Here is a 26,119-nt window from a genome sequence, read left to right as displayed (position 1 = left end):
TTAAATGTCCAGCTCGTACTGGAAGAAATTCCTCTACCTCATCCAAACTGGACCTGAATATCCAAGACATCGAGTAAACAACTGACCTGATTAAGGTTTAGATCAAATAATCTTTTTATTTAACAAATGTACAACAGAACACATGATACATGTATCAGCTAACCAAACACAAAACTCTACATGATCCATCACACTGGTACAAAACTTGTATTTGTACTTCCCATCTAACACACATTACACAAACTTGTTTCTTAAGCCATTTACATAGCACACATTGGCTACATCCTATGTGACATCCTATGCATTGTAGGGATGCATCAATACTTTCCACATGCTGAGTTTTAGCACTTTAACACAGCACCTGAATTTTACATGAGAACCAAACACTTCAAAAAGCATAGCCTCACATTCAACACAATTTTCCTTCTTTCACTGGCAGCTTCTTTCTTTCCAGGAACTCAGATATCTGAGTGTACCTGGAAGCACAGTTAAGGAGATGAAATCCTGTTGCTGTATTAAAAGACGGTTAATTGTTTACTGTGACAGATAACATATATCAAGCACGTCAAGAGTCTCAATGTTATTAGGCTGGTTTTTGGAATTCAATTTAATTGTATCTTGTGCTGCTCGATGGTAGGCAGTCAAATTGAAAATCTATGCTTTGGAAAAAGCTCAGCAAAAATGTAAAGTACGTGGCATTTGCAGTTAATGTGCTAAAACATGCAGCTGATATGTTCCTTTAGAGCCAGCAGACTGTAGCGTTATAACCCGTCACTAAACAAAGCAGATATGAAAAACCAGCTCACTGACACTGCTTTTCACTGGTTTAGGAAAACATCGCTGCTCCACTGCTGAAGATGTGAGAAACTCCAGGTGTAAAGTGTGACGATTGGAACATTTCCATGTTGACTGATACTCCTTGATCCATCTGGTCCAGAAGAACCTGTGCTAACCCTGGGATTTGTTTTGAATTTGTGAAAGCTGTACACTACAATTTGTTATGTGGTTGATCCTGGTTGTTGTTGCTGTATTGTGTCTTTTATGCTCATATGTGTTGAGCCCTCAAATAAAATGATCAACCTACCAAGTTGTATTAATGCATCCATGATTACACATGATAGAAATCTGGTGAGTAAGACTCATCCACCTCATCATCTGACTCCAAAAAGACTTTTTGCTGGTGAAAATGTTCTTGTTCTCTCTTTCTTCAATCTCCTTTGTGTTTCCATCTCAGTGAAAGTGGTGCACTGGCCTCTTTATCCTGGAGTGAATTCCCATAGTGCCACATATTATCTAGTCATATGAAGAGGGGAAGAGGGACACACGGACGCACACACACTCATCTGAGTCAAGTACGGTTGACTAGCTGTGTAAACACGCACACAGACAGAGAGAGAGAGAGAGAGAGAGAGAGAGAAAGAGAGAAAGAGAGAAAGAGAGAGAGAGAAAGAAAGAAAGAGAAAGAGAAAGAGAGAGAGAGAGAGAGAGAAAGAAAGAAAGAGAAAGAGAGAGAGAGAGAGAGAGAGAGAAAGAAAGAAAGAGAAAGAGAGAGAGAGAGAGAGAGAGAGAGAGAGAGAGAGACAGAGACACACACACACACACACACACAGAGAGCGGCCCTCCTCAGAAAACAATCAAAGTCACCAGTAAATATTCACTTCCACCTTTTCTGATACCAAAAGCAGCTCTTCATCTCTCAAGGTGTCTCTAAATGTGAATCTATTTCTTCATCTTGAGGTCAGCCTCCATGGCACTGCGGCGACCCCTCGTGCCTCCATCCTACAGCAGAGATAGATTAGGAGAATCGGGGGGAAAATGAGAGCAGAAGAAAAAATTAAGATGTGAGGAAAGTTCAGAGGCCAGATGTGAAGGGAGGCCCTGTGGCAGACCTCCTATTATAGTTGAGCTCCTGAGCACATAAACACAGCACAGTCGGCTTCGGAAGGCTTCCTCCCCAAATGAAGAACGTAAAAAAAAATAATAATGGTGAGAAAGGACAAAGAAAGATTCAACACAAAAAGAGAGAGAACGGAAATTAGAACATGCAGAGACACAGACAAACACACGAAAACAGAAAAACACAGGAAACCAGCATGGGGTCTTTAACCGAAGGTCGACAGAAGCTTGGGTGATGAAAGTTACTGGAGCCTGTGTGTTTGTGTGTGTGGTCAGAATATTGCATTTAGAGAACAAAAATTTTATGAGGGTGACATGGATAGCGATGTGTGAGTGTGTGAGAAACTGTAGTGAATGGATCCCATTATTTCATATCCCTTACACACAACTCTACAGCACAATATGAGCACTGACAGTGTGTGTGTGCTATTATTCCTCACTGCTATGTGATACTAAAGCTAAGTGTCTTATTGACTTTGACTACTGCAGTAAAATCCGATTGACAATGACTTTTCACAAACAGGACAACAAAGTTGTCACTCAAGAACGGAACTTAAAAATAAAATCTGAACTTTTCTTAAGCCATGAGAATCTTTTGAAGGAGTAACAAAATCATTTGAATTATGTTTTTATTTGTATGTTAATTTACACAGAGATCTCTGTGTGGCTCTTTTTGGCTGCTCCTGTCTCTGCTATGAGGGGGGTGGGACTCAGTGAGAGGTGATGTCATACACGTGTGCACCAATCAGCTTTCAGCAGTATTTGAACCAATACATAACAAATGTTGCCAGGCTCTTCCTTAACGTTAACATATAATCTGGTCAAATCGCATCCACACTGGCCTGATGACAAGTATAACTATCACGACATTATATTCCCAGCTTTAAATCAGTGTCTTATTTGCTCACGAAAAACTGTTTTCAGTATTTTTAGATGTTTAAATGTTTGAAGTTTTACTTTCAATAATTTTTTACACTTTTTATTGTCATCACATTTTATTCACCATTGTACATATTTTTGCAATCTGCTGTGTATAGAGATGACAATTTTTTTTTGTTGTTTTACTTTAAATCATGATGGATTTTACATCCATATTTGTGAATTGTGAATTTGTGAATTGTATTTATAATGAACATTTTTAACATGGACCCCCTCTTCAAAAAAAAAAAAAAAAAAGTTACAAGGACCCATGTTGAGCAGTGTAGCTGAAAAGAGAAAAATATATGATTTTTGATTTTAAAGTTAATCTTTTCTTGATATTCAGGCAATAACCCATAATATCTAATTAATCATAGAGACTTATACTTGTGATGACATTTTTAAATTGCCTGACTTGAAACGTTTTTATAGTATTTTTGGATTCAAACATAAAATAATGGCTCTTAGAAATACTCTAATCCTCTGTGCTTCGTTTAAAGCCACAAAAATACTACTGAACAAGATAATGACTGGAAGAGAGTTGTATGTATACTGTGTGTGTTTATGATTGCGTTGAGACAAGCGTATGCGGAGCCCTGGTTCTGGTGAAATCTGAGGGAGAACCTGAATACTTACAAAGAGAGAGAGAAGGAAAGCAGGAGAGGCCATTGGGACACTGTCCTGTAGGAGGACAAACATTGGAGTGAGAAAGAGAGAAAAGACACACAAGTGCGTGAGAAGCAAGTTTCATACAAGTCTGCGTCAAACACAGGAGCACGCAGGCGGACAGGAGTCCATTTCACTGCTGCACAGTATGTATACAAACACATCCACCCATTCACACAGAGGCTCCAAGACGGTTCCCCCTGCCCCCCCACACACACCCAAAGGCAGAGTGTAAATAATGAGATTAGTGACATAAACAAGGGGGCAGGTACCCTCCCAGTCACCAACACCACACCACACCACAGTCCCATCATGGCTGTTATGAAAAATATCTTAGCATTTTATACATCATCTACAATAAAGTCACAGTCCTGGAGAAACAGCCAAAAAAAAGAGTCAAACATTTAGTAATTGTCTAACTCAACAAATATATTCTGTAAAGTAAATCGTTCGCACAGAATTATTCTGGAGACAACTTTTTCAAATGATATCATACTTCCAAAAAAATGCCATGAACAGCAGGGACTGTTGGACACACACAAACAAGACTCACATTCATGCAGTTTAGGTAACACACACACACACACACACAGCTGCAAATAAGAAAACTTGCTGTGGACATATTCAAATGTGGACGGACAGACAGGTTGGACAGGGCTTACTGCTGGGTCAGAGATAGGCAAATACAAGCAGACAGACGTTAGATAGTAGAGGTGCAGCCAGCATGCAGGACATGAATCAGTTTTGAAGACAAGACCAGAGATCAATTCACTGAGCCCGTTACAGCAAGTGGAGGGAAGTGTTGATCAGACGTCTCAAGCGCCCATGAATTCAACAGTGTGTGTATTTGTGTTTCTGCATGTCTGAATTTGAACATTGACATGAATATATAGTTATGCAAACATTTCAAATAGAGACATAAAAAAGATTCATAAATTAATAAAAAAAAGTTGCATTAATTCAACAACTGTTAGGAAATAAGGAAAATTTTCATCTTCAAGCCTGAAATGTAGAAAAATCGTGTAAGTAGAGTTATTTTGATACTGATACTAGGATTAAAAACACCCGATAGGGCCTCAAGTACAATATCAGGTATCAGCAAGTGCACAATCTCCAATTTGATACCATCTGATTTACTGAAAAACTATTGACACCCACAATGGAATTACAACCATGATTATATATAAACTCAGACTAGTTTCAAATGACATCCCTGTTACTTCAGAGTCTCGTCACTCCAAGATTATTTCAAGGTCGCATTCACCTTGATCTTTGACCACCAAAGTCTGAACAGTTCATGTTTGGGCCCAGTTGAATGTTTGCGTTGACTATGTGAAGCTCTATGAAAGCCTAACTGAGCTACCACCTCCACAAGAATGGGACCAACGTATACGACACGAGCAACTGGACAACATGTTACACTGAGGACTCCCATCAGTAAAAAAAATAAAATAAAAAAATACATGTGTACACTACCCTGGGCTTTGGAGGGAAGCCACAAACGTTAGGACAATCAATGTAGGATGTGCTATGGATCACAACTAATTAATTTTTTTCCATGATTGACTGTAAAATTAGATAACAAAAAGATAAATAGGCATTTCTGTATATTAACCTGTGCTACAAAACAGTGTGGCAATCATATCACATTCACACAGGCTTAGAAAGACAGAGCTGTTGCACACTGCTTGTAACACAACAGTATTGACGTATATCAAGTAATACAAGTCCAGGTACCTGAATCATCAAAAGAATTAGTACATTTCCACATGTAAGTTATCATGTTGTGTCATGTGAGACAAAGACTTTTAGCAGCGCCGGCCTTCATGGACACTGCTGTGGTTCAAGCAGCATCTTTGGATTTCTCCTGTTTAAGTTACATATCAGTGGCACCAATGACCATGTCCCACTTTAGAACAGACTGCTAACGGTACAGAGTTTTGAAATAAGTGTGAAACACTTCAAGTAATACTGTACCAGAGAGACATGGATGATTTTGGTGTTTACAACTCTCAAACAACTCAAACAGCAAAAATGCCAGTTTCCCAGAATAATTTCGGCTTTGAATAAAAACAGAAGGTAAAGGTTTTATTACAACAATCTCTTTAATCTTAAACTGCACACATTATTATACATCTCCTTGTTAAAGAAGAGACTGCATTGCCTTGCATTGGGCAATATACGTCAGTGAGTGATAAAGCTCCTATACCAAAAAGACTTTCATATGTCACAATGAAGTCCTAAATGAGATCAGCTGCCTTTAAAAGCCTTAATCTGTTTCATTTTAGTGTCCATCTGTCAAAATAGCTCCCAGAAAAAGTCGGAGAACCGAAACCTGCACAATAACACCTGATCATGAAAATGTTAAGAGTAGGTCAGCCTCACTGTCACAGGAATGGTTTGACAATTTCCTTTGTTGATTTTTTTCACTCTGAAAGTGGACGTCTACTCAAATTAGTGCAGTAACTCTTAATTTTTCATATGAACTCTAAACTCAAATAAATCGGAAGAATGACAGGGAGACAAGATTTTGCCATAGCAGCACTGTATCCTGGTATTCATGCACTGTTGATAGTTTCTCGCTCAAATTCTGTCACAGTTGTTTGTTTTGTTTTTGTTTTTTTTTTATATCATTGACAGACTTGTGTGATATTTGGAGATGCTTTTAAAGGAATCCAAGTTCGACCCCCAACAATGAGCCACCAAACCCACCTTCTCAGCCGGCTCTCCTGGCTTACGATTTCCTTCCCTGCCACGGAGGCTCTTGGCGGAGATGGCGCTTTCTGACGTCTGCATAATGAGCTGCGTGGCCAGAAACTGCTGCACGTGCTCCAGGACATCACGCTGCATCTCCAGTGCCATGTGGTATACGTCATGGTCTGACGAGTTGTACATGACGGCATTCTGAAACATCAGCATGATGTCTCGCTGGAACTCAGCAGTTGTACGGATTACACCAGACTCAATGTTCTTCTTTATGGCTGACAGGTCCATTGGTCTGGAACAGGGTGGACGGTGGGAGTCACAAGGCAGAGAGAAGATGGTATTAAGGTTTATGTCTCCTACAAATACTCAACTGTAGCTCTAACAAAATTACACGACTGCCTGCCAAGCTTATCTGTCAACTCGTGTAACAAAAGCAGTTTTTACAAGAAATATTGAGTGGGTGAGGTCAGACCTGTGCACGATGCTGTGGTAACCAGGGGCAATGTCATCTGACACAGGCTGCAGGAAAACACTGGCATACCTGAAAGACGCCGGCAACAGCAGTAAAACACCTGTTTCCCTTTTGTCAGATGCCGTGAAATTCTTTTTTTGCAGAATATATTTCCCGTGACTAAACTTTGGTTTCTCCAAAGAGGTTACAAATCAGATTTGTTGAAAAGAAGAAGTGAAATCTACCATCCAGTTTTAAAAAGACTTTACAGTGTCCCTTTATACAAAGAGAGAAACTGAGAAAATGTTGAATATAGAAGATACAAACTATAGGTTTTGTGCTTGGTTTCATGACATCATCATCATCATCATCATCATCATCAGTGTATATGACTGTTGGTGTATGAATGTGTTAAGTCTTGTAAATCCTGTATTTAATATGGTTTTTATATACATTTGTAAGTTAAAAACGAATCTGGTATAAGTTTAAACAAAAGCTGAACACAATCAATAAAATCTTGTGATGCCAATCAAATTTAAAGAGCAAAAAAATCTTTCCATATGACACTGACTGAGAATTATCGCTAAAGCATTGACAAACAAAGAGGGATTATGGTGGCTGGGAGAGGCCATGAGGCTCCACCTGTGGTTGGCTGCAGCTCTCCACACCAGCATGATAGCTTTCTTCCAGATCTTCTGTGCTTGCACAGCCTCCTGGTCCTCGCCACATGTAGATCTGATGCAGAAATGGAGCGGAACAGAAAAGGGGAGGGAGGAAATGAATGGGGGATTGTCAAGTCCACAGTGAAGACAAATGGAAAGCAGAAGAGAAATCCCAAGTGGCAGAGAGACAAAAGCACATGCTATTAAAATTCTGAATGTCAGCAATGACAGAATGCTTAGCCCAGAGTCCTAATCTGATTCAGAGGTCATGATATAAATATTCATGACAAATGCCAGCTAAGCTTTATCTAGTTTTAATACAGCAGTTCATTTTAAATGTTTTGTTGCAGTGAAAGTGGAAGTTATTTCAGGGCATTGTCCTGGAGTCACTTCAGAACCAGGTAGATAAAATAGTTATCACAACTGTGAAAGACACCTACAGCTGGGACGAAGAGGCTGGGCTGCTGGCCAGTGAATCAGCCGTGTAGCGCTGTGAGGGTGGGCCATAGCCATCTTCACTCTCACTGGCTGCCCGCTCCACCTCCGACAAATATGGCCCCTCGCCACACTCTTCCTTCAGCTCCATCCCTTCCTCAGGGTCACCCTCACTCCCTGCTTCCTCCTCCTTTACCTCCTGTGGAAAAAAAAAAAATTGTAATGGCTGCAATTTATGACAGATATTTGTATGTGTCAAGTCTGCACGAATTACCTTGGACTCTTTTCCAGATACGGAACTGTCCTCAGAGTCTGTTGAACAATATCAACATAAGCACAAACATATGAGCAACAATTATGTGTGTGCGCACATGTGTGTGTTTGTATGTGCATACGTAAGCACCTAGGCAAGGTGGGTTGGGCTCGGGCTGGTTCCATTCCTCTCCTTCACTCTTCACAGTTACTTCAGTTGCCTCCTTTCCCGTTGAGCCCTCCTCTGTAACCTCAATTCCTGTAGCACCCTCATCCAAGGCAACCGAAGAAATGACGTCATTTCCTGTCACCTCCGCACCATCACAGTTTCCCTTAATCTGCTCTTCTCTTTTAGTCTCTGGTTGGCTCTGAGTCTCTGTGTTTGTGGGAGTCGGAGCTGACATAGTGCTCACATCCTGAGGCTCCTGTGTGGAGTTGGACTCTTGGACTGTGGGTGTTGGATCTGAAGTCTTCAGCTCCTGGGTCTCCCAGGGGCCAGGGAGAGTGTGTCCCTCTGAAACAGCCTCTTCACAAAGAGAAAGTGCTGCTTCCACTGCTGCTGCATCCAAAGCTTCCACAGAGTCATCGACCTGGGAAGGAAGACAGTTGGGGCAGGAATGATTACCCAGTGAAACAAAACCTCTATTCATTACCCTATCTGAGCTAAATGATACTTGCTCATGCTTTGTCTTCTGCACTGGCAACTGAAGAGAGCAAAAAAATTATTGACGTAAACCTTTTCACAAATTAACACAGCAATTGTACCTTCTCCTCTATGATGGCAATAATGCCTCCCACTGTTTCCAGGTCCAGTTCATCTCCCATATAAGAAACTGCTACAAGGTCTTCTTCTACTAATCCCGTCTCTTCACCAAGCTCTGCCTTTACTGCAGCTTCTGCTTCACCTTCTGCCAAAACAAACCGGAGCCATTACAAACATGAGCATTAATCTAAGCATGTCTTTGGATGGTGGGAGGAAACCAGAGTACCCAGAAGAAACCCACGCAAGCAGGCAAGCATGGGGAGAACATGCAAACTCCACACAGAAAGGCTGTAGGCCCAGGAATTGAACCTGTGACCCTCTTGTTGTGGTGCAACAGCGTTATGCCCAATTGGATTTGCCTATATTTAAAAAAAAAAAAAAACGTTCAAGCTCTATGATGTGTGTCCACTGACAACGTACAATATTTGTATACAGATTGTCGAGTCAGGACGAATTGTATCCAAGTCAAAAAAAAGCAGGTGCACCACGATTTACCCACAGGGCAATAAAAACAAGTGTCATTCTACTATGAATCATCATTGACTAAATAATACTTTATTCACTGACTGTTCTAAAAAAGGAGATGTGCTTATGTTTGCACACTTGAAACCATATATCTATTTATTTTTTTATATCTGTACATTTACCTGTGATAACCTCATGTCCAGATGGTAGGGCGGTGGCTGCAGTGACCGTCTGTACTCCATTAGTGAGGTTTCCAGTCAAGTCTCCGTCCGCAACCTTGCATCAATAAAAACACCACAAAATTTGGTCCAGTAAGAGAAACTACATATTAATCAACATAGAATTTAAATATTGCAATAAGCATAAGTAATCTAGTATTTCCTTTATGTACTGACATTTTAAAGAGGCATTCTTATGAGATTTAAGGATTAAGTACAAAAACTGTGAAGCAACTAGAACTAGAGTCTGATTTCATTTAATTTTCTGATATTTTAACTGCTCTGGAAGTTATTGTCTAAGACAAAGGGCCACACACCAGGCGGGGGCTCGCTGAGATGAGATTGCCTTTTTTCAGTAGTTCTGACAGAAGAGGTGAGGGCGGTGGTGTGGCCTTCTGGGCAAGGAGCCTTTTCTGTGGTGAGTCATCTACTAGAGACACCAGGCCTCCATCTTTAGGCCCGGGGCCTTGAGCATCAGTTGCTGGTAGAAATACTCCGACGCCCTGGGCCTGGCAAAAAGGCAGTACAGAATCAGTGAGAGAGGTTGGCACAGGCAACCACAACATTGTCAATACTTTCTTCCAGCTGGTGCTGAGAACACCAAAATGTGAGATCAACATTTTTAAAGGGTTTCCATGCATTGGACAAAAAAAACAAGCTACAGGTTTAAAGAAGTAATTTTGAGTCAACAGCACTGAATTCAAAATCAAGATATCATCTTAAACAGATACAATGGCATCTTTTGGTTTTAAAATTAATCCAATCAGGCAACCATTTACAGGCACAGAACCTGTGTGAGAGCAGAGAAGGAAGCAGATCATCTACTCTCAATTGTAGTTGGGTGATTTGTTGCAGAAAATACAGCAAACAAGGAACAGGAAAGGCAGTGGTGCCATTAATATGCACCACTTCGCAGAACAACAGACACTACAAGTAGAAAAAACTCAGCATTTAACTTGACTAGAGTGTGATCAAATGTGTCTACATCATGGTTTTCAGAGCTCTCCGTTTTTACCCATCCAGACTATGATGCAACCCAAGAGCTTTGAAACTAAAACAGGGACAACACTATTTGAAACACGCTGCATGTTTGAGACTCAAAAATGGCAAAAGAGGGAATGTTTTAAAAGACATGCATTAAAACTAATGCATGTCTATAGTATGGACATGGCCTAATGTCACGAACCTACTGTGTCTAAATACAGTTGATGGAAGTGACTACTATTATATTCTGTAAAATTAATTTTACATTACAAGATGGTGAAATTGTACCTTAGAAAATTTGTTGCCTAGATAAAGAAAAGCATATGTAGCATATTTTCCTCTCAGCGCTGGCAACATTTTGGTATTATCTCATCCCTGCTAAAAGAGGATGTTCTTACGACTGAGTGGGTAGTGGTCTCATCAGAAGCAGCAGTTCCTGTATCCATGGGCGGGGTAGGGACTGACGAGTCGGCCTGAGAATCCAGCGTGGGTGGGCTGGTGCCCAGAGGAGAACGCACAGTTACACTGGGCAGGCGTTTAGGTGTGTTTTTCACTGCCTGACGTGCTGTGAAGAAAAGAGAGAGGGTCGCAGAATGAGTCTATTTTGTGAGGGAACTTGGGAAGAATGTTGAGAGACATAAATCATGAGTAAGTCATCACACAATAGCACTGTTTCCAAACCAAACTTGTCAGAGAAAAAACCCTTAATGCCCACAGGATAGCATCCTGCTAGTTACTGATGGCGCTGGAAAATAAATGTAAAATGTGTCTTTGCGGTTCTGTTGTGGACCTTGTTTTAATATACCATAACAGGTATTAACAAAAATATTGCGTCTGCAGTATTTCATCAATATTTCATTTCAAGATGTGTGCTGTGTTTTGAATATTTACACTGCTTTATCTTCCCATCAAACTGCCTAAAATGTTTTCAACCACTGAACTACTGTATTTCTACACTACACACAAGTCTGTCTTACTTAACAACAGCTGATCTGCAGAGTAATCCATGGGAATCTGCAGCTACAAATCTGCAAAATGTTAGCTCACAAGCTGTAGCTCCAAAAGAAATAGTGGACAAGTGATTTTTTTCAATAATACTATTACAATAGACAATTTTATAATACTACAGCTATCAGTTTAAAAATGAAATAAAATCAAGAAACATAAATGTGAATGTGTATGTCAGCAACACAGCAGATAAATCTTTCATACCCTGAAAAGCAAAAGTATATGGCACATGGAGATGCTGTTGGTTAATGAGATTCTGATGTACCTCCAAAACGTATACCATGGCAGGCCATGTGGGAGGCGTAACACAGTGCAATCACCTATCATGAAGATGGTGTGAGGTTTTTCAAAATGAGGCCTTCACTGTGTGAGGATATGATCTACCTTGATATGCCGTTTCTGTTGCTTTCCTCTTCTGTTCTGCTTCCTCCTCATCCTGCTTCTTCTTTCTGGCATTGGAAAAACAAATAGCCCAGTGACAGATAATACGAGCTGATGGCAGCAGAGGAAAAGAAGAACAATGTTGTTGGAAAGCTGCAAGTTTGGATGACAACTGGATGACCAACTGGAGATTCTTTGTTGTGGCATCATTGTTGCATTTTACTCACCAGCAATGTATATCCATCAATATATTCTGGAATCTGTATAGGGCTTTGCTGTCTCTAAATACATATTGAAAAATATTAAAACAATTAACATTAAAACAGAAAAGCTGATATCTCACAATGTAATCTCTGCCCACAGCTCCTTCAGTTGGGAGTCCATATGACCAGTCTGTATCAGATCGACCTCCTTCTTCAACTTCCTGTTAGGATAGAAATCACAGGAATGTTAAAGGTCATGTCTCACAGTCACCAAAGGTCTTTCTTTGAGGTGTATATGCACCTGTACTGCTCTTGTGTGTCTCGCAGTAGTTTTTTCAGCTCCTCTATCCTTTCTGTGGTCAGCCTACGAACGATGACATCTTCAATGGTCTCAACTACCTCACCCTTCTCACCACGCTTACGTCTGGAGCAAAGAGGGGCACAAAAACAACTAGTCAACTTTCAAACAATTTTGTTTAAAAAAAATATATATATAATAAAAACAAAACACAATATCATGATACGGCATACAAGTATTCATGTGTGGTTGTGTACTAACTTCGGTGCTTCTGTAGCTTCCAACAGTTCTGAGTATTGTGAGGCACAGTGCTGAGAAAAGAGAAACATGTTTTCTTGAAACTAGTGCTTACAACAAAGATAACAACCTAAACCCTTGTATTATTTATGGAGTAATATAGGAAGAGAAAAAAGTATGTCAGTTGGCAGCTCTCTCACCTTCTGTGAGAACCAGTCAGGCGGACGACCAGGCTCTGAGAAAGGCTTGATGGCTCTGCTTACAGACACCCTGGGAGACAAAGAAAATTAATTGGAATAAACTTACGTATTAAAACAATCAGGAAATTAATACATGTAAAAATTCTGATAGGGAGTAAAAGAGATAACCCTGCATGAAACCCTGCTCATTTTCACTGATCATCAACATTTACACAGAAAACAAAAAAATGCCACCAAAATGTTGCATTTGTGTTACTGATACAGTTGATAGATTTTTAGGTATTTTTTAATCAATACATTTGGGGAAAAAAAAGTTTATATTACCCAGTTTTATATTGATGTTCTCTTACATGTGTTATGCTTTACCATCAATGCTGCTGCTGTGCAAACATTATTCATTCATTCATCTTCTACCACTTATGCGTTTCTGGGTTGCGGGGGGTGCTGGAGCCAATCCCAGCACACATTGGGTGAGGGCAGTACACCCTGGACAGATCGCCAGTCCATCACACAGCCAACACACAGAGACAGAGACCAACAACCACTCACACCTACAGACAATTTACAGTCTTCAATTAACCCAGACATGATGTCTTTGGCCGGTGGGAGGAAACCCATGCAGGCAAGGGGAAAACATGCAAACTCTGCACAGAAAGGTCCCAGGCCAGGGAATCAAACTTGTGTCTTTCTTGGTGTGGGGCAACAGCGCTAAATGTTAACGGGCACTAACAGCTGCCCCAAACATTATACTTTATTGCAATTTCTCCAATACTGACCTCTAGGGGTGAGAAGAGAGATGAGCCATTTTAACAGCAAATCCAGGGAATTCAAACATTTTTGTGCCATCGTCTTGTTAACTAATATCAGTGTAACATTATGATTAAAATAATTATTATACTTTCAAACGTGTTTGTCATGTTTGGCAAATAACCCTTACTATTTTAAATGATCCCAAAAAAAAAAAACAACCAAATAATTAACGACAAATTAAAAGCAGTTTTGAAAAAGAAAAACTTTCAGTCAGCCTCTTAGAAAAAGTGAACTCCAAGTGTGTCGTAACAGGTGAATCCTGTTCATTGGCCTTGGAAACAGACAGTTTTACCACATTAACATTCCCTTGTACTGCAGATCCAACAGGTATGAAACATCAACACACAGTTCAGGATGTTCTGCAGTCCAATTTAATCTTGTCTGAAAAGCAGGTTTCACGCAATAAGCTATTGTAGAGCTGATACTCTAAGAATCATAACAGCGGACAATACGTTCAATTGTCTATTCACTTCTATAACTGCCAGTGAAAGAAAAACAGATGCACAAAAAAGTCTCACATTCCTTCTTAATAGAGACCTGCAAATGACCCATCATGTGAATGATTCAAACACAACAGACCGTACTTTATATTGTTGTTATATGTTGTGTTAATATAGATTGTAGACTTACCAGTTTTGGTCACCACTCCTCATGACAGAGGAGGCCAGGCACAGTTTCTCCCTGACAGACCAGGGCTCCGTTGGACCCACATTTAGTATCTTGTGTTCTGCAGAGATACAAAAAAAAAAAAAAAAAAAAAAACCACACACAACACCGACAGATTACAACTTGTCCCGGTATTTCTGACGGTCCCCGCCTCATTGCTACGTTTTGAAATCAGAGCACTCCTCCTCAGACGTTTTGTTTTGGTATGTTTAACCGCTCAACTTGAGTTTATAGATCAGTGAAGACAACACATACCCGCCCTGATGATTGCACACAGCAAAGAACACAAAGGCAAATAACCAACACAAAGTCACACCGACTTCCAGCTAATGCTTTGATTTTATACATTTCGGAATTGAGGATAAATTCACGATTGTTCGAACTGTTTGCTTGTGTTGTTTTGTTTTGCAGATCAGTTTGTTTACAATCCTATTTACATCCAACCTCTAAATCTGCACGGTGTGTGGTGTTTAAGGGAAACGACATGAACAAACACAGCAGTGCTGTTGAATGGTGTCTCAACATTGTTATTCATCGAAGTTGGTTAGCAACCATTAGCTACACTGAGACGTATCGAGCTCAGAGGAGCCATTAAGGTATCTTATTGTACCACGCCCAATCATACGCGTTGGCTCTTACAGACCATTGAAAATGAAAAATAAATAAAAACACAGTTGTGGGCCAAGGCTTTACATACAACACACACAGTTAGCCCATTTTAGACGGGAGTGTTAGCTTAGCACGGTAGATTACGGGGGACCAATACACGAGACACACACAGTAACACGGTGTAACGTTTTGCTCCAAAAAAGACGTTACCGGGACCAGTTAATCCATTAAAACCACACCACATGTCATTATTATATGTCATTTCGCTGTAAATCACAGAGAAGTTCGAGAAAGAGTTAGGAGATATTACTCACTGCCGATACCGCTCGCCATTTCTTTTGTGACTAGGCCGTGAGCCCAACTTCCGCCGGACAGGTTTAAGTGGTACACACGATGCAGTCGGCGAGATAAACCAGCGAAAACGATTTTTGTTATATTTGGTAATATTTGCAGAGCTGCTCTGAGACGCTCCTGGTTAGTATAGAGAAATGGTCATTTTTTGTTTCCACATTCATTCGGACATCAACGTTACAGGGTGACCGGAAGTCCTTATGTTGTGATGGAAGCTGGCTGTTTCTACTACTTCTTCTACGCTCTTTTTTCAAGGCGGACCATGCATAGACAAAGATTTATATATCTATGGGACCATGTCTGTCTCACAGAAGATGCTTGTTGTTTGGAAAGGCACAATACGCATCTTGTTCATTTCGATCCCATCAGTGATTGAATGAATGAATGAATGAATGGATGGATGGATGGATGAATGAACCAATCGAAACTTTGTCGTAGTCTCAGGGTCCAGATAGAAGAAACCAGATGAGAAAAAATAATTTCATGAAATTAGATGCTAGTTTCTAGTGAAACGAACCAGCAACTATGCAGTCCAACAATAGAAGAACATTAATTACAGAAGAGAGATAAGTTTTATTTCAAAGAATGACAAAAAGTAGAGCACATGCCTCAGGCAAAGCCAACGATCCAACCCATTAAAGAAAGTAATTTTTAAATCAACAGCCATAAAATTTTAAATATTTGTTTTATACATCTCTTGAAAATCAACACTTAGGGGCTCCTCCTAAGCTGACTTAGATTCATTGATAATAAACATTGTAAAATTAAAGGGTAAACATCCAGAGGGAACACCACTGTTCATATACATTATGCTTCATGGTTCTGCCACACACAGATCTTTGCTGCTGTCTATTGATCCTGAACAATCAGAACACACTGTCACCATCATGTGTAAAGAAACGGCAACAGCCTTTTTTAATGCTGAAACAAGAAAATTAAAATGCAACGGATTAAACTGCTATTTTTTTATTTTTTTATTTATTTATTTATTTATTTAGCTTGTGTCTCACCAAAAATACTTAACTAATAATTGTCTTGAAACGTGTAAAAAGTCAAAACTCTAAGTTGGGGCTCTTTTGTATCTCAAGGTTGATTTTAGTTCATTGTTCTTGAAGTGTTTCCATTGGCTGAAAGATTCATATCTGTTTTGCCTGTAACTGCAGATAACAGTGCTATCAGTGTCTTGTCTCATCAGCATAAGTCGCAGTGAGACATGAAAGAACTGGAAGTCAGCTTGTGAACTTCATGACTTAGAAGCAGAAATGGCTCAAGAGCTAAACCACAGAGTAATTGTCAATTTCCTAGTACTAATGTGCTGTGCTACCCTGGGGTTTGGGTCACGCACATGTAATTTCTCAGTCTAGTTAACATTTACATTATTACTGCTAGCAGACCTCACTTTCAATTTCCTGAGCCACATTGACTTCAGTGCAAAGACTAGTGTGACATGAAGATGGTTAGATGGTTCATTTTCAAATGCTGAAAAATAAAACATATTCAAGTTAAGTCTGAAACTTACCAAAAAAAAAAAAAAAAAAAAAAGGATGAATCTTGCTCTTTCAGTTTGAAGTTATTTTAATTGCCGTGACAAAACAGAAGACTAAAAAAAAAAAAACATCATAAAAAAAAAAACAAATATTGTGACTTTCACTTTCACAAATAAAACACTGCATCATAACATAAAATGTTACAATTGTTGGGACAAAGAAAATACTCACAAGCTTTTAAATATTGGCAGTCTTTATTTCAACAAGACTAAGAAATGTTGTTTAATATACATTTTCTCTTACAATTTAACATCTATCTCATCTCGTTTTTCCATAGCATTTACGAGATACTCTGACAAGTAAAAATCTGGTGAACTGTCGTGGCCTCTTTTAGAGACATCTAAAAAACGGCTGCTCTTTATTTACACTTTTTTTTTAATCTTTTTTTAAAATTCTTTTCAGTCAGGTCACTCACTCTCTCCTCAGAAAGTGAGTCCTTTCTGTTCTTGTGGGCCAAAGGCAGTGAGAAAGTTTGCAACACCTGTCCAAGTCAGCTTTGAAGTCATTGGACTGAAGTTACTCTGGATTTAATGAACATCATCCAGCTGTTACACCAGCTCCTGCCAGCTGGGAAATGTTGCTGCCCTGGCCCGCAAGCACAGACATTTACCATCATCACCCAAAACATTTCTTCTGTCTCTCAGAAAGTTGGGTTTCTTCACACTTGACACAACTCTTCCACATGACACGAACACATGCACAAGCCCTTGTAGAAATGTTGGTAAAATGGAGAAGAGAAAAAAAAAGAACCTGTTACATATAAGAAGTAATGCCGAATCCAGCTGCTGAAGCACAGCGCCATCATTTTAAATTAAGGCTTCAGTATTTTATACAGGTTGCATAGATGTTTCATTAAATCCTTCACAATCAGATTCTTAAAATTCATGTGTTCTGCATCTGTTACTTGGGGAAAAAAAAAAAATCACTTTGTTTGGAGATGGTTTACCTATAGACGAATGTGAAACATGCAAATCCGTTTTTCTGAAAAAAATAAAATGCACATTTTAAGACACAAACTAAAACCAATTATAACACTTTGAGAATTTTATATTTTCACCTAAATTGTTACATTAAATAACCCAAAGCTGTATTTTGAAGTATGTCAGTTCTAAAATCGTGTTCATATCAAAATACATGCTGCAGTTACCGTACAAAAGCTACAGGAGGCAGCTTCATTTTTAGAGATAAAATGGTAAGGTAATGCATCTTACAGACCAAATTATCAAATCAGAACACACAAAAAATGTTTTGTAGCGCTTGTCAGCTGGTAACAATAAACTCAAATACCCTTCAGGAAATCTGAGAAGAGATACAAATCATCAACATCTACATTCTTTTTTTTCTTTACCAAGTTGCTAATAATGTACCAAGGTTAAAAAAAAAGAACAGGCACCATTTGTTGCATTAATTGTGATAGTACTTGTGACAACACTTCACCATTTTCATCTTGAGTCAAAATTATGAAAATGTGAGCATAGGTAGAGCAAATGGTTCAGAGTGAGTACATTTATACTGGCATGGGCCATTCAAGAGGTACAATTGTGTATTGTGGGCCCCAAAACACTGTGCACATTGATCAAAAGTGCCTCCATGTTCTGTGCACACTGTCCTCTCCCCCCACCTAAAACTCACAGTAAAATCCACTGTAGTACCTAGTTTATATCTTCATACCAAAAACAGCAAATAATTACAGAACCTCCTCAACATAAAACCCTGTATTAAAATAATCTTTTCTTGATTTAATTTCATCACTGCCCTGTCCTCTTCTCTAGTTTCATGTAAAATGCTCTGAACATCTGTGTCGCCACCTTTTCTCTTCCATAAGACTGTACAGAGTCAATCCTCTGCACTGAACTGATCTTAAAGTACCAAAAAGGGTTTTCAGGACTTGTCAGCTTTGCCTTCTTTAGGGGTAATGCCAGGGGAGTCCTCCTTCCACCAGATTTCCAGGCACATATCTCAACTCTGTCAGACACTTTCAACTCAACATCACTAGATTGCGTTGGCACTGAGCATACATGAGGTATGACCTTACTATTTGAACTGTCTTAAAATGAAGAAATTAAATAAAAAAAAATAATGAGAAATTAATATTTAGATTGTGATAATGCTCATAGCAGACATACAATATGCATGTATGGGCTTGCAGGGCGCCCTGAAAGACCTTCAAAAGACTGATTCCATCTCCAGGTGAAACATAAATACCTGTGCTGTAACTAACCCCACTGCATTTCTGAGAAGATTTTTAGCACCTTAACAAAGCAAACTGAACTGAAGTTCCAACTATTCCTTGATGAGCAGGTTGCTACATAATTTCTGATTGGCTGAGGAGTGTAAATGTGTAAATGCACACACTCAAACATTCACGTATGCACACAGATTATGTGCAAAATTGCTGTCATGAAATGTTTCCATAACATATTCTATTGAGCTCTGAATAATGGAAAAAAATAAAATCCTCAGAAATATGAAGTTATGCCCCACCACAGGCGCCAAATGTTCAATCCAACTACTTGCTTACTATTTAATTTGTTATCTTTGCAATGCTGCAAGCAGAACCATAGTGAAGCTCTAAAAGAGCCATAAGGAGTGAAGGTCTATCTGGGGGAGAAAGGTAAAGATTGACTTCTTGATAAGAAAATCATATTGCTGTACACTGATGTCCTTAAAAACATACAAACAAATAATTAAAAGTGAAGTTATAATAATATTACAAAGAGTCCCCCCCCCACCCCCCCCCAATGGCGAACAGTCCAAGGTCCTGAAGGCAGTCTTTTTAAAAGGTCTCTCTGACAGTTTTCCCCTTTGCTCTATCACTTCTGGTCATTCTCGTCCTTTTCCCTCTGCCCAGCCAGTTTTATCTCAAGTGGGGAGCAAGCAGGGCCAGGGCCAGGCTGCAGAGCGCCAGCGCCATGCTTCCCTGTGAGGCAACCCCAGTCGGTGGAGTTCTCCCCACCACCACTTGATTAACCCGTGGCTTGCCAGGGTTTGGCGGAGTGGAGAAGTAGATGTCCCGATCTGTGTCACAAGACTGAGAGTCACAACCACTGCCACTCTCTTCTCCTCCACTGCCATCTTCATCTGGCAAGAAAAAACAAAACAAAACAAAAACAAAGAAGGAAAACAAAACAGACACGGGGGTCAGCTGTGAACAACCAAGACATTGTGTCATGAAGAAAATCACAGGCAGCATTTTGATTCTCACCATTATCGATAGAGATGTCATTGCCACTGTGCGCAGCTTTAAGCCGACTCGTCATTTCCTTCAAAACTGCAATCTGACCACGAATGACTATGTCTGGCTTTGTTATGTCCACATCCACATCAGGATTGGACACCTGATTGGCCAGTCCATTCCCAATGACGACTGACTCATACCTATGTAACGTGAGAGTTGATATTAGTTAAAGGGGTTAGATTTCTTTATGTTACTCGTATACAAACATTCGTACGTAGACCTTACCTGCTTTTTGCCGTTCCATTCCAGCACTCATCGCCAGATGCAATCTTCTCACCTTCACATACAGTCTCTGGCAAAGTAGACCAGAACTTCTTTGCATGTTTCAGCTTCTTCTTCACATCATTTGTCTATGAGGAGAACGCACAAATAACAGATGAAACAACAACAAATCAACAATAATCTATACATTATGTGGATTTTCTTAGACTTCTTAGACTTACCAAACGATCTAAACTGGTCCCAGCAGCAGTCGTGGGCCCGGCATCAGGGCTGTAAGGGCGGAAGCGGCCAGTAAAGCCTGTTTCTTTGACAGAACGCTTTGATCTGATGATTATGCTTGGTTTGGGTTGCCCACAGCCCTGAAAAACCTTCAGAGTGGCACAAGAATGAAGTCAAATAACTGGAAATATACCTTTCTTTTTCTGTTTTTTAATTATCTCTCTTTTAAGAATACTTAAAATTGATACTGACTTTCTGCGACACTTGCATGCTGTTCTCCTGCATGTTCATAATGGCGTCTGAAAGCTTCACGTCGATGGGATCCATGACAGACTCAAAATTAAAGGGGCCTTCTAACCTCTCAACCAGGCTGAGCATGGCATCTGAAAAGCAGAAAGAACATGAGATATTTTTAAATGTTTATGGTTGATATTACAAAATACTGCCACTAGGGGGAAGCACACACCAGGGAGCAGAGACTAAAATTATTTAGAAAAAGGAGACTCCACAGATGGAGGCTCTGTGCAGCAACTGTTACATGCTGAATGTAAGGAAAGTGATCTGGGTCTCTGTTGACACAACACAGGAACTGTGTTCATACTGAGGACCACAAGATGTACTGCCCCTCCCTTTCTCCTTTTACTTAAACAAGATGCTAAAGAATGAGGGACATGTTTGTACACGAGCTTGTACAATGCACACTGTGCTCTGTTGTTAAACAAACTCTTGCCAAACTCAAGTAAAAAAAAAAACAAAACAAAACATATATACATATACATATGTACACAATATACTCACTGAATTAACCCAGTTCCATTATTCCATTATGGTTTCATGCACACAACAAAAAAGGGAGAGCGTGTCAACTAGATTAGAGAGGACTAGATACCTTTAATGGTCTTGGTGAAATATGAGCACAATATGGGCACAACATTACTTTGACTACTATATTAAAACAGGATAGAAGAGGTAGACTTGTACAAATATATTCTGTTTTATAATCACACATTTATAAAAGGATACATTCAAGGTCAGCTTTGTTTGATAAGAGCTGCAGGACACAAACACATGAAGGTCACTTACCAAGAAAGTTGTTCCATTCTGTGTCCAAGTCAGCTTGGTTGGCCAAACAGCCACGCATCACATTCAGACAGTAGTTTTGGCAGGGTTTCAGTGCCACTTGGCCCGAACAGTAGGGACAGTACATCATCTTCATGACTGCTCGCACACAGCTGGGAGATGCACTGACCTGGAGGAGGCAGGCGGCAGTTAGCAGACTGTTATCACTGTACTACAGCAAAAACACTCATCTAACACAAGCACAGACACATACTTAGACAATGAGAAAGGATGACCATTCCTTTTATAGGCCAGTTCCCCCAAATCAGTACAATCTAATCATCTACAAATCACTCGATACAGTGGAAAACATAAAATAGCATAAACAATCAAAGTAGTTTGTGTCATTAGAGACACTGTACTGGAACCACTGTTCGAAGAAAAACACAAGGGTTGGATCGACAGACTTTAGCAATCAGTTTTCAGTGACGAAACCAGGGGATGGCAACTTTCAGCATTAAAAGAGCCATTTGGGTGCAATTTCCACCCAAGAAAACCCACCTGGAGACACAAAACCTATTTGACCACTATAATTAAGATAGTTTGATAACAGTTATGCTGTTTATATAAGAACAGTAGTTTATAGTAGAATTTAGGAAATAAAAGAACTATGTTCAATTTTTCTTAAGCTAACCATGGAGACATACAATAAAAGTTAGTTTACCGGGTGTTTTAAACATTTTATTTCAATGTTACAAAATCACCCAAATCTCCAGGATCCAGTATTACATTTTAAAAAATAGCTAGATAAAATAAAATTTATTTCTATTAACTAGCCATTATTTATTCACATAATTTTCTCAAAGCCCCAGGGGGCCATGACAGAAGGATGAAAGAGCCCCGAGTTGCAGACCCCTGGTCTAGATGAGTACCATGGCCTTTTGTTTTTAGCAGTGACAAAAGCTTTACAGATACACCCCACTTACCGTAGAAACTTTATTGACCACGTCAGGCATTAGTGCCAGCCCACGCACAAAAGCGCGTGCTGCAACGAAGGCCCGTGTTAGCTGGATGCGGAGCTTCCGAGGGACATCGCCAAATGGCTGCAGCTGCTCTGTGTGCCGGCTGACACACTCCATGTAGGCGTCACTGAATTCGTACTGTACATTGACCAGTCGGAACATCCTCTCCAGGAGTTCGGCCCAGAAGTCCGATAGCATTGAGTCCAGATTGATCGCACTGCTGCCAGACACGTAGTATCGAGTAAGGGCCTTGAAAAAGTCCTTGAATAGCTCTGCGTTCTGCACGTACATCATCCCATATGTTCTCACAAACATGCTGTGCAGTGAGATCTCTGCATTTTTCAAAAGCTCACGGAAAAACTCTGAAAAAAGAAGACAGGTGACATGTGGGGGTTAGTGTGATAAAGAGATGTTGAAGTGAAAACCAGAAGAAACTATCTTAACAGTCACTATCAACACCCGTCTGCAGGGAGAGCTGTTATGAAGAATATTGAATTTTGATGGCTAACATGTTGCTTGGGACATCTATTGAGACTGAGAGCTAATTTTATCAATTTCAAAACAAGATCTCTTCCATTCAAGTTGAACCCTGAATATTTGGCTTCAACAGACTCAAACACAATGTGAGGTTTTCTTCTGGCAACTGAAGTGTCTAGATTCCAGACAGACTGTGTCTGTCAATAACTTTAATATTGCCGTTGTAATACCTCTTTTTAAGTAAATGTCCTAAAGAACAACTGCAGTTTAATATGTACAGCTCCCACCAGCACCTGGCTCTATACCCAAGCTGCAGCCAACACATGAAATCAGACTGATAGTTATTCTGCATCTCCTGTTCTCATGTCTTGACATTTTAAGCATCTCAACGCAAAAAGCTTAAGCATAAAATCTCGGATGAAAGGCAAAGGAATGTGCTATGTGAAGGGGATCGGTTGGGAATAAGGAGATGAGAGGAGTAAAGCAGGAGGGGTGAAAGGTGAAGCCGGAGCATCTCTGTCAAGCTGAACGAGCAGCGCCGCTCCTTGTCTCTGTAGACTTGCCATTCAGCAGACGTCTCTCCACATCAAGCCGCTTCAAACTGACCACCATCAATGGCATTTTCTGTTGTCACATTCCATTCGCTTTCCTTTCTCCCAGCTTCTCTTGGACTGTCCTTCAGAGGCATTTTCAATAGGATTACTGAATAATGCGACCCCCCCCCCCGTATATGGACCTGTACCCCCCATCCAGCCCTGCATCTCCCTCCCTCTGCTGCTTTCACTTCATCAGTTCCTTCAGAGAGCTCTCTTCACTAGAGACAGGGAACAATGACCTACTTCATCCGAAGGAATGTCCATCACCTCCACTCACCACTTTCCCCCACCCCCAATAATCCAAGCCCCTTCTCCCACGGACACCCCATCCCCACCCCACAACTTTCTTAATCTGAACAAAATGAGAATTCCTCAGTCTCTAAAACATGCTTTACCTTCAGTCTCGTGTGCATGCAACCATACACTCACCCCATTTCACTCATCTCTCTCCCCCCCCCCGCCCCCCCATCTGGCCCCCACCCTTTGCAGCCCCACGTGCACAAAACTTCTGTCCTGTTTCAGTTTCTCTGGGTGCCCTCTGCTTGGCTTTGAAATGTAAAGTTCCCATGCTCTCACAAGGGGAGTCACTAAATGCTCCCTGCCACCCACCCACACCCACACTCACAGTGAGAGCGAGAGAGCGAGAGAGAGAGAGAGATGCTGTCACTTCCACTTCAGAATGACACACTGAAAAGAAAAAATGAGGTAGAGGAGGGGTAAGGGCGGCTTGGGGCAGGTTAAGTTGAGGGCTTTTTTAACTCCAAATCCCCACTGCGTCGCCAAGGATACCGGAAACACTGCAGCCCCTCCATTTACCTCCCCACCATCAACACATGGACCAACACAGACACATAAAGCCAGGGGATAGGGCACCAAGTTCCACGCTCCATCGACAGAGATTAAAACAAAAGGCCTACCCCCACCAATGGAATGTCATAGTAGTCACAAGTTTAAAGTCAGTGGAGGTGACGAGCTGGAGATCAAGGTAAGAAGCAGGAGGACAGCCCTATATTTGTCTATTTCCTCCCTGCAGTTTATCAAAATGATAATACCTATGCTAGATGAGCCCCGTAATGGGCTTTGGCAAACCCACTGGTTAGAGAGAAAGGACTGCGTAGGATGTGTGGGAGCAGTGGCAGCAGGGGTGGGGTTTCGAACCTCTGTGGCCCAGAGCTGAGGGTCTGAAGTATCAGCAGCATTACACAGGCATCTTGCATTGTCATTAAAAACAGTTTATGACATGCAGCGGTCTGCCAACAGGCCGGGGAACTGAACACTCCCTCAGGATTTTTCCATTAAAAATGTGCATGTTGCTCAGCCAATGGTCTTAGAGAATCTAGGTGAAAGGTTACATGGGAGAGAGTATAAGCTGTGGTGAAAAGTAAGGATTTGTCTTTTCCTTCCTCCCGCCCTTTATCCTGTCACCATTTCCACATGTTGCAGAGAAGGCCCTAAATTGTAGGCAATTTTAAATCCAATCCATCACAGAAATAGGGGAGCTGACCGATCTACACCCTCCTGTCCCTCCCACTTCCTCCTCTAAGGAGCTTCCCCATTTCCCTTGAACACATGCACGCCCCTATAAACTCTGCTCCTCCCAATACCAGCCCAGGTAGTAATTGCATCCTATTCGTGACAATTAGTCCCTGCACTTCTCCTTTTCCTTATAGGATGGGATTCTGTCCCTCCTGCTGTCGGACTTCAGTCCTCCAGATTAATGTCTCTTGAATTTAAGTGTGTAGATGTGTTGGTGTTTCTGTGAGTCTGGTGGCAAGGGGCCTTAATCCAAGTGTTTAAATCCCAGACATAGATTTGCTCTATTGGACAGGGTCAGTGCAACAGGACAGACAGGCTGAGGCCAGGACAAACATGCACTGAGGAGACTGAGAGGGGCAACTATTTCTGGCTCTGGTCTTAATTGGCTATGACTCGTTGCCCCAGGCGCATGATGAGAGCCTGCTTAATCACATACACCATTTCCTGAGTTTGTTAGTGTGAGTGCATGTTTTATGTTGTGCATCTGTCTTCATATACAGTTGCAGCTGTGTTTATGCAGATATGCAACCCACTGAAGAATCGTCAGCTGATGTCATGATTGTGACCATTCGCCTTCAGGAACAGATAAGGACAATGATAGGTACTTCCTGTGCCAGTTTCACCAACGGAAAGCGCCTGCTCCTGGGTGTCTCAACATGACAACAGCAAATAATAGGGAAGCAACCTGAGCCTGTCACAGTATCCAGTGAGAGAGATGTTCTAATGGCCTAAGTGGAACAGGAGTACAGCAGGCCTTTGTAAAGAGATCCCACATCTAACGGTTCAGAGAGAGAGAGCAGCAACCTGCCTACAGTGACGAGGAGGGGGCAGAAAGGGGGGGTGTGGGGAGTTTCACTGTGAGCTTAAAAGCTGTCCCCTCTTTGTCAAAATCCTTACCCCTACAGTTGTTTGGTCTTTGCTAAATTCTGGAGTTGTTGGGCAATTAGTAAGTGGTAATGACGCACTAGTACTATAATCATAGAGGGGGAAATATGATTTTAAACAAAGTTAGAAAAAACTACCA

At 40.7% G+C, this 26,119-nt stretch overlaps 2 protein-coding genes across 2 annotated transcripts in view; both read right to left on the bottom strand.

Moving 5' to 3' along the window:
• Window positions 1–80: 80 nt before the first annotated feature.
• Window positions 81–15,189, bottom strand: brd8b (bromodomain containing 8b). The gene is made up of 18 exons (XM_029512861.1): window positions 15,143–15,189; window positions 14,184–14,280; window positions 12,744–12,813; window positions 12,568–12,617; window positions 12,310–12,432; window positions 12,149–12,229; window positions 11,809–11,873; window positions 10,815–10,981; window positions 9,750–9,941; window positions 9,397–9,490; window positions 8,752–8,894; window positions 8,138–8,576; window positions 8,009–8,046; window positions 7,740–7,933; window positions 7,280–7,372; window positions 6,659–6,727; window positions 6,193–6,478; window positions 81–1,779 (listed from the first exon to the last, which is right to left on the bottom strand). Exons 1-18 carry the CDS (start codon window positions 15,159–15,161, stop codon window positions 1,720–1,722), a joined length of 2,280 nt encoding a protein of 759 aa, XP_029368721.1. The 5' UTR covers window positions 15,162–15,189; the 3' UTR covers window positions 81–1,719.
• A 1,712-nt stretch (window positions 15,190–16,901) lies between these two features.
• Window positions 16,902–26,119, bottom strand: part of gpc4 (glypican 4) — a 29,518-nt gene continuing 20,300 nt past the window's right edge. Inside the window, exons 3-9 of the mRNA XM_029513161.1 lie at window positions 22,451–22,848; window positions 21,489–21,654; window positions 20,658–20,788; window positions 20,408–20,554; window positions 20,190–20,314; window positions 19,932–20,104; window positions 16,902–19,807 (exon numbers count right to left, since the gene is read on the bottom strand). Of these exons, the coding sequence (XP_029369021.1) occupies window positions 19,584–19,807; window positions 19,932–20,104; window positions 20,190–20,314; window positions 20,408–20,554; window positions 20,658–20,788; window positions 21,489–21,654; window positions 22,451–22,848 (1,364 nt within the window). The 3' untranslated portion in view covers window positions 16,902–19,583. The remainder of the gene's footprint in view (window positions 19,808–19,931; window positions 20,105–20,189; window positions 20,315–20,407; window positions 20,555–20,657; window positions 20,789–21,488; window positions 21,655–22,450; window positions 22,849–26,119) is intronic.

The sequence above is a fragment of the Echeneis naucrates genome, chromosome 10 (assembly GCF_900963305.1).
Source record: "Echeneis naucrates chromosome 10, fEcheNa1.1, whole genome shotgun sequence".
Taxonomy (NCBI): Eukaryota; Metazoa; Chordata; class Actinopteri; order Carangiformes; family Echeneidae; genus Echeneis; species Echeneis naucrates.
This window is presented reverse-complemented; position numbering and strand designations above follow the sequence as displayed.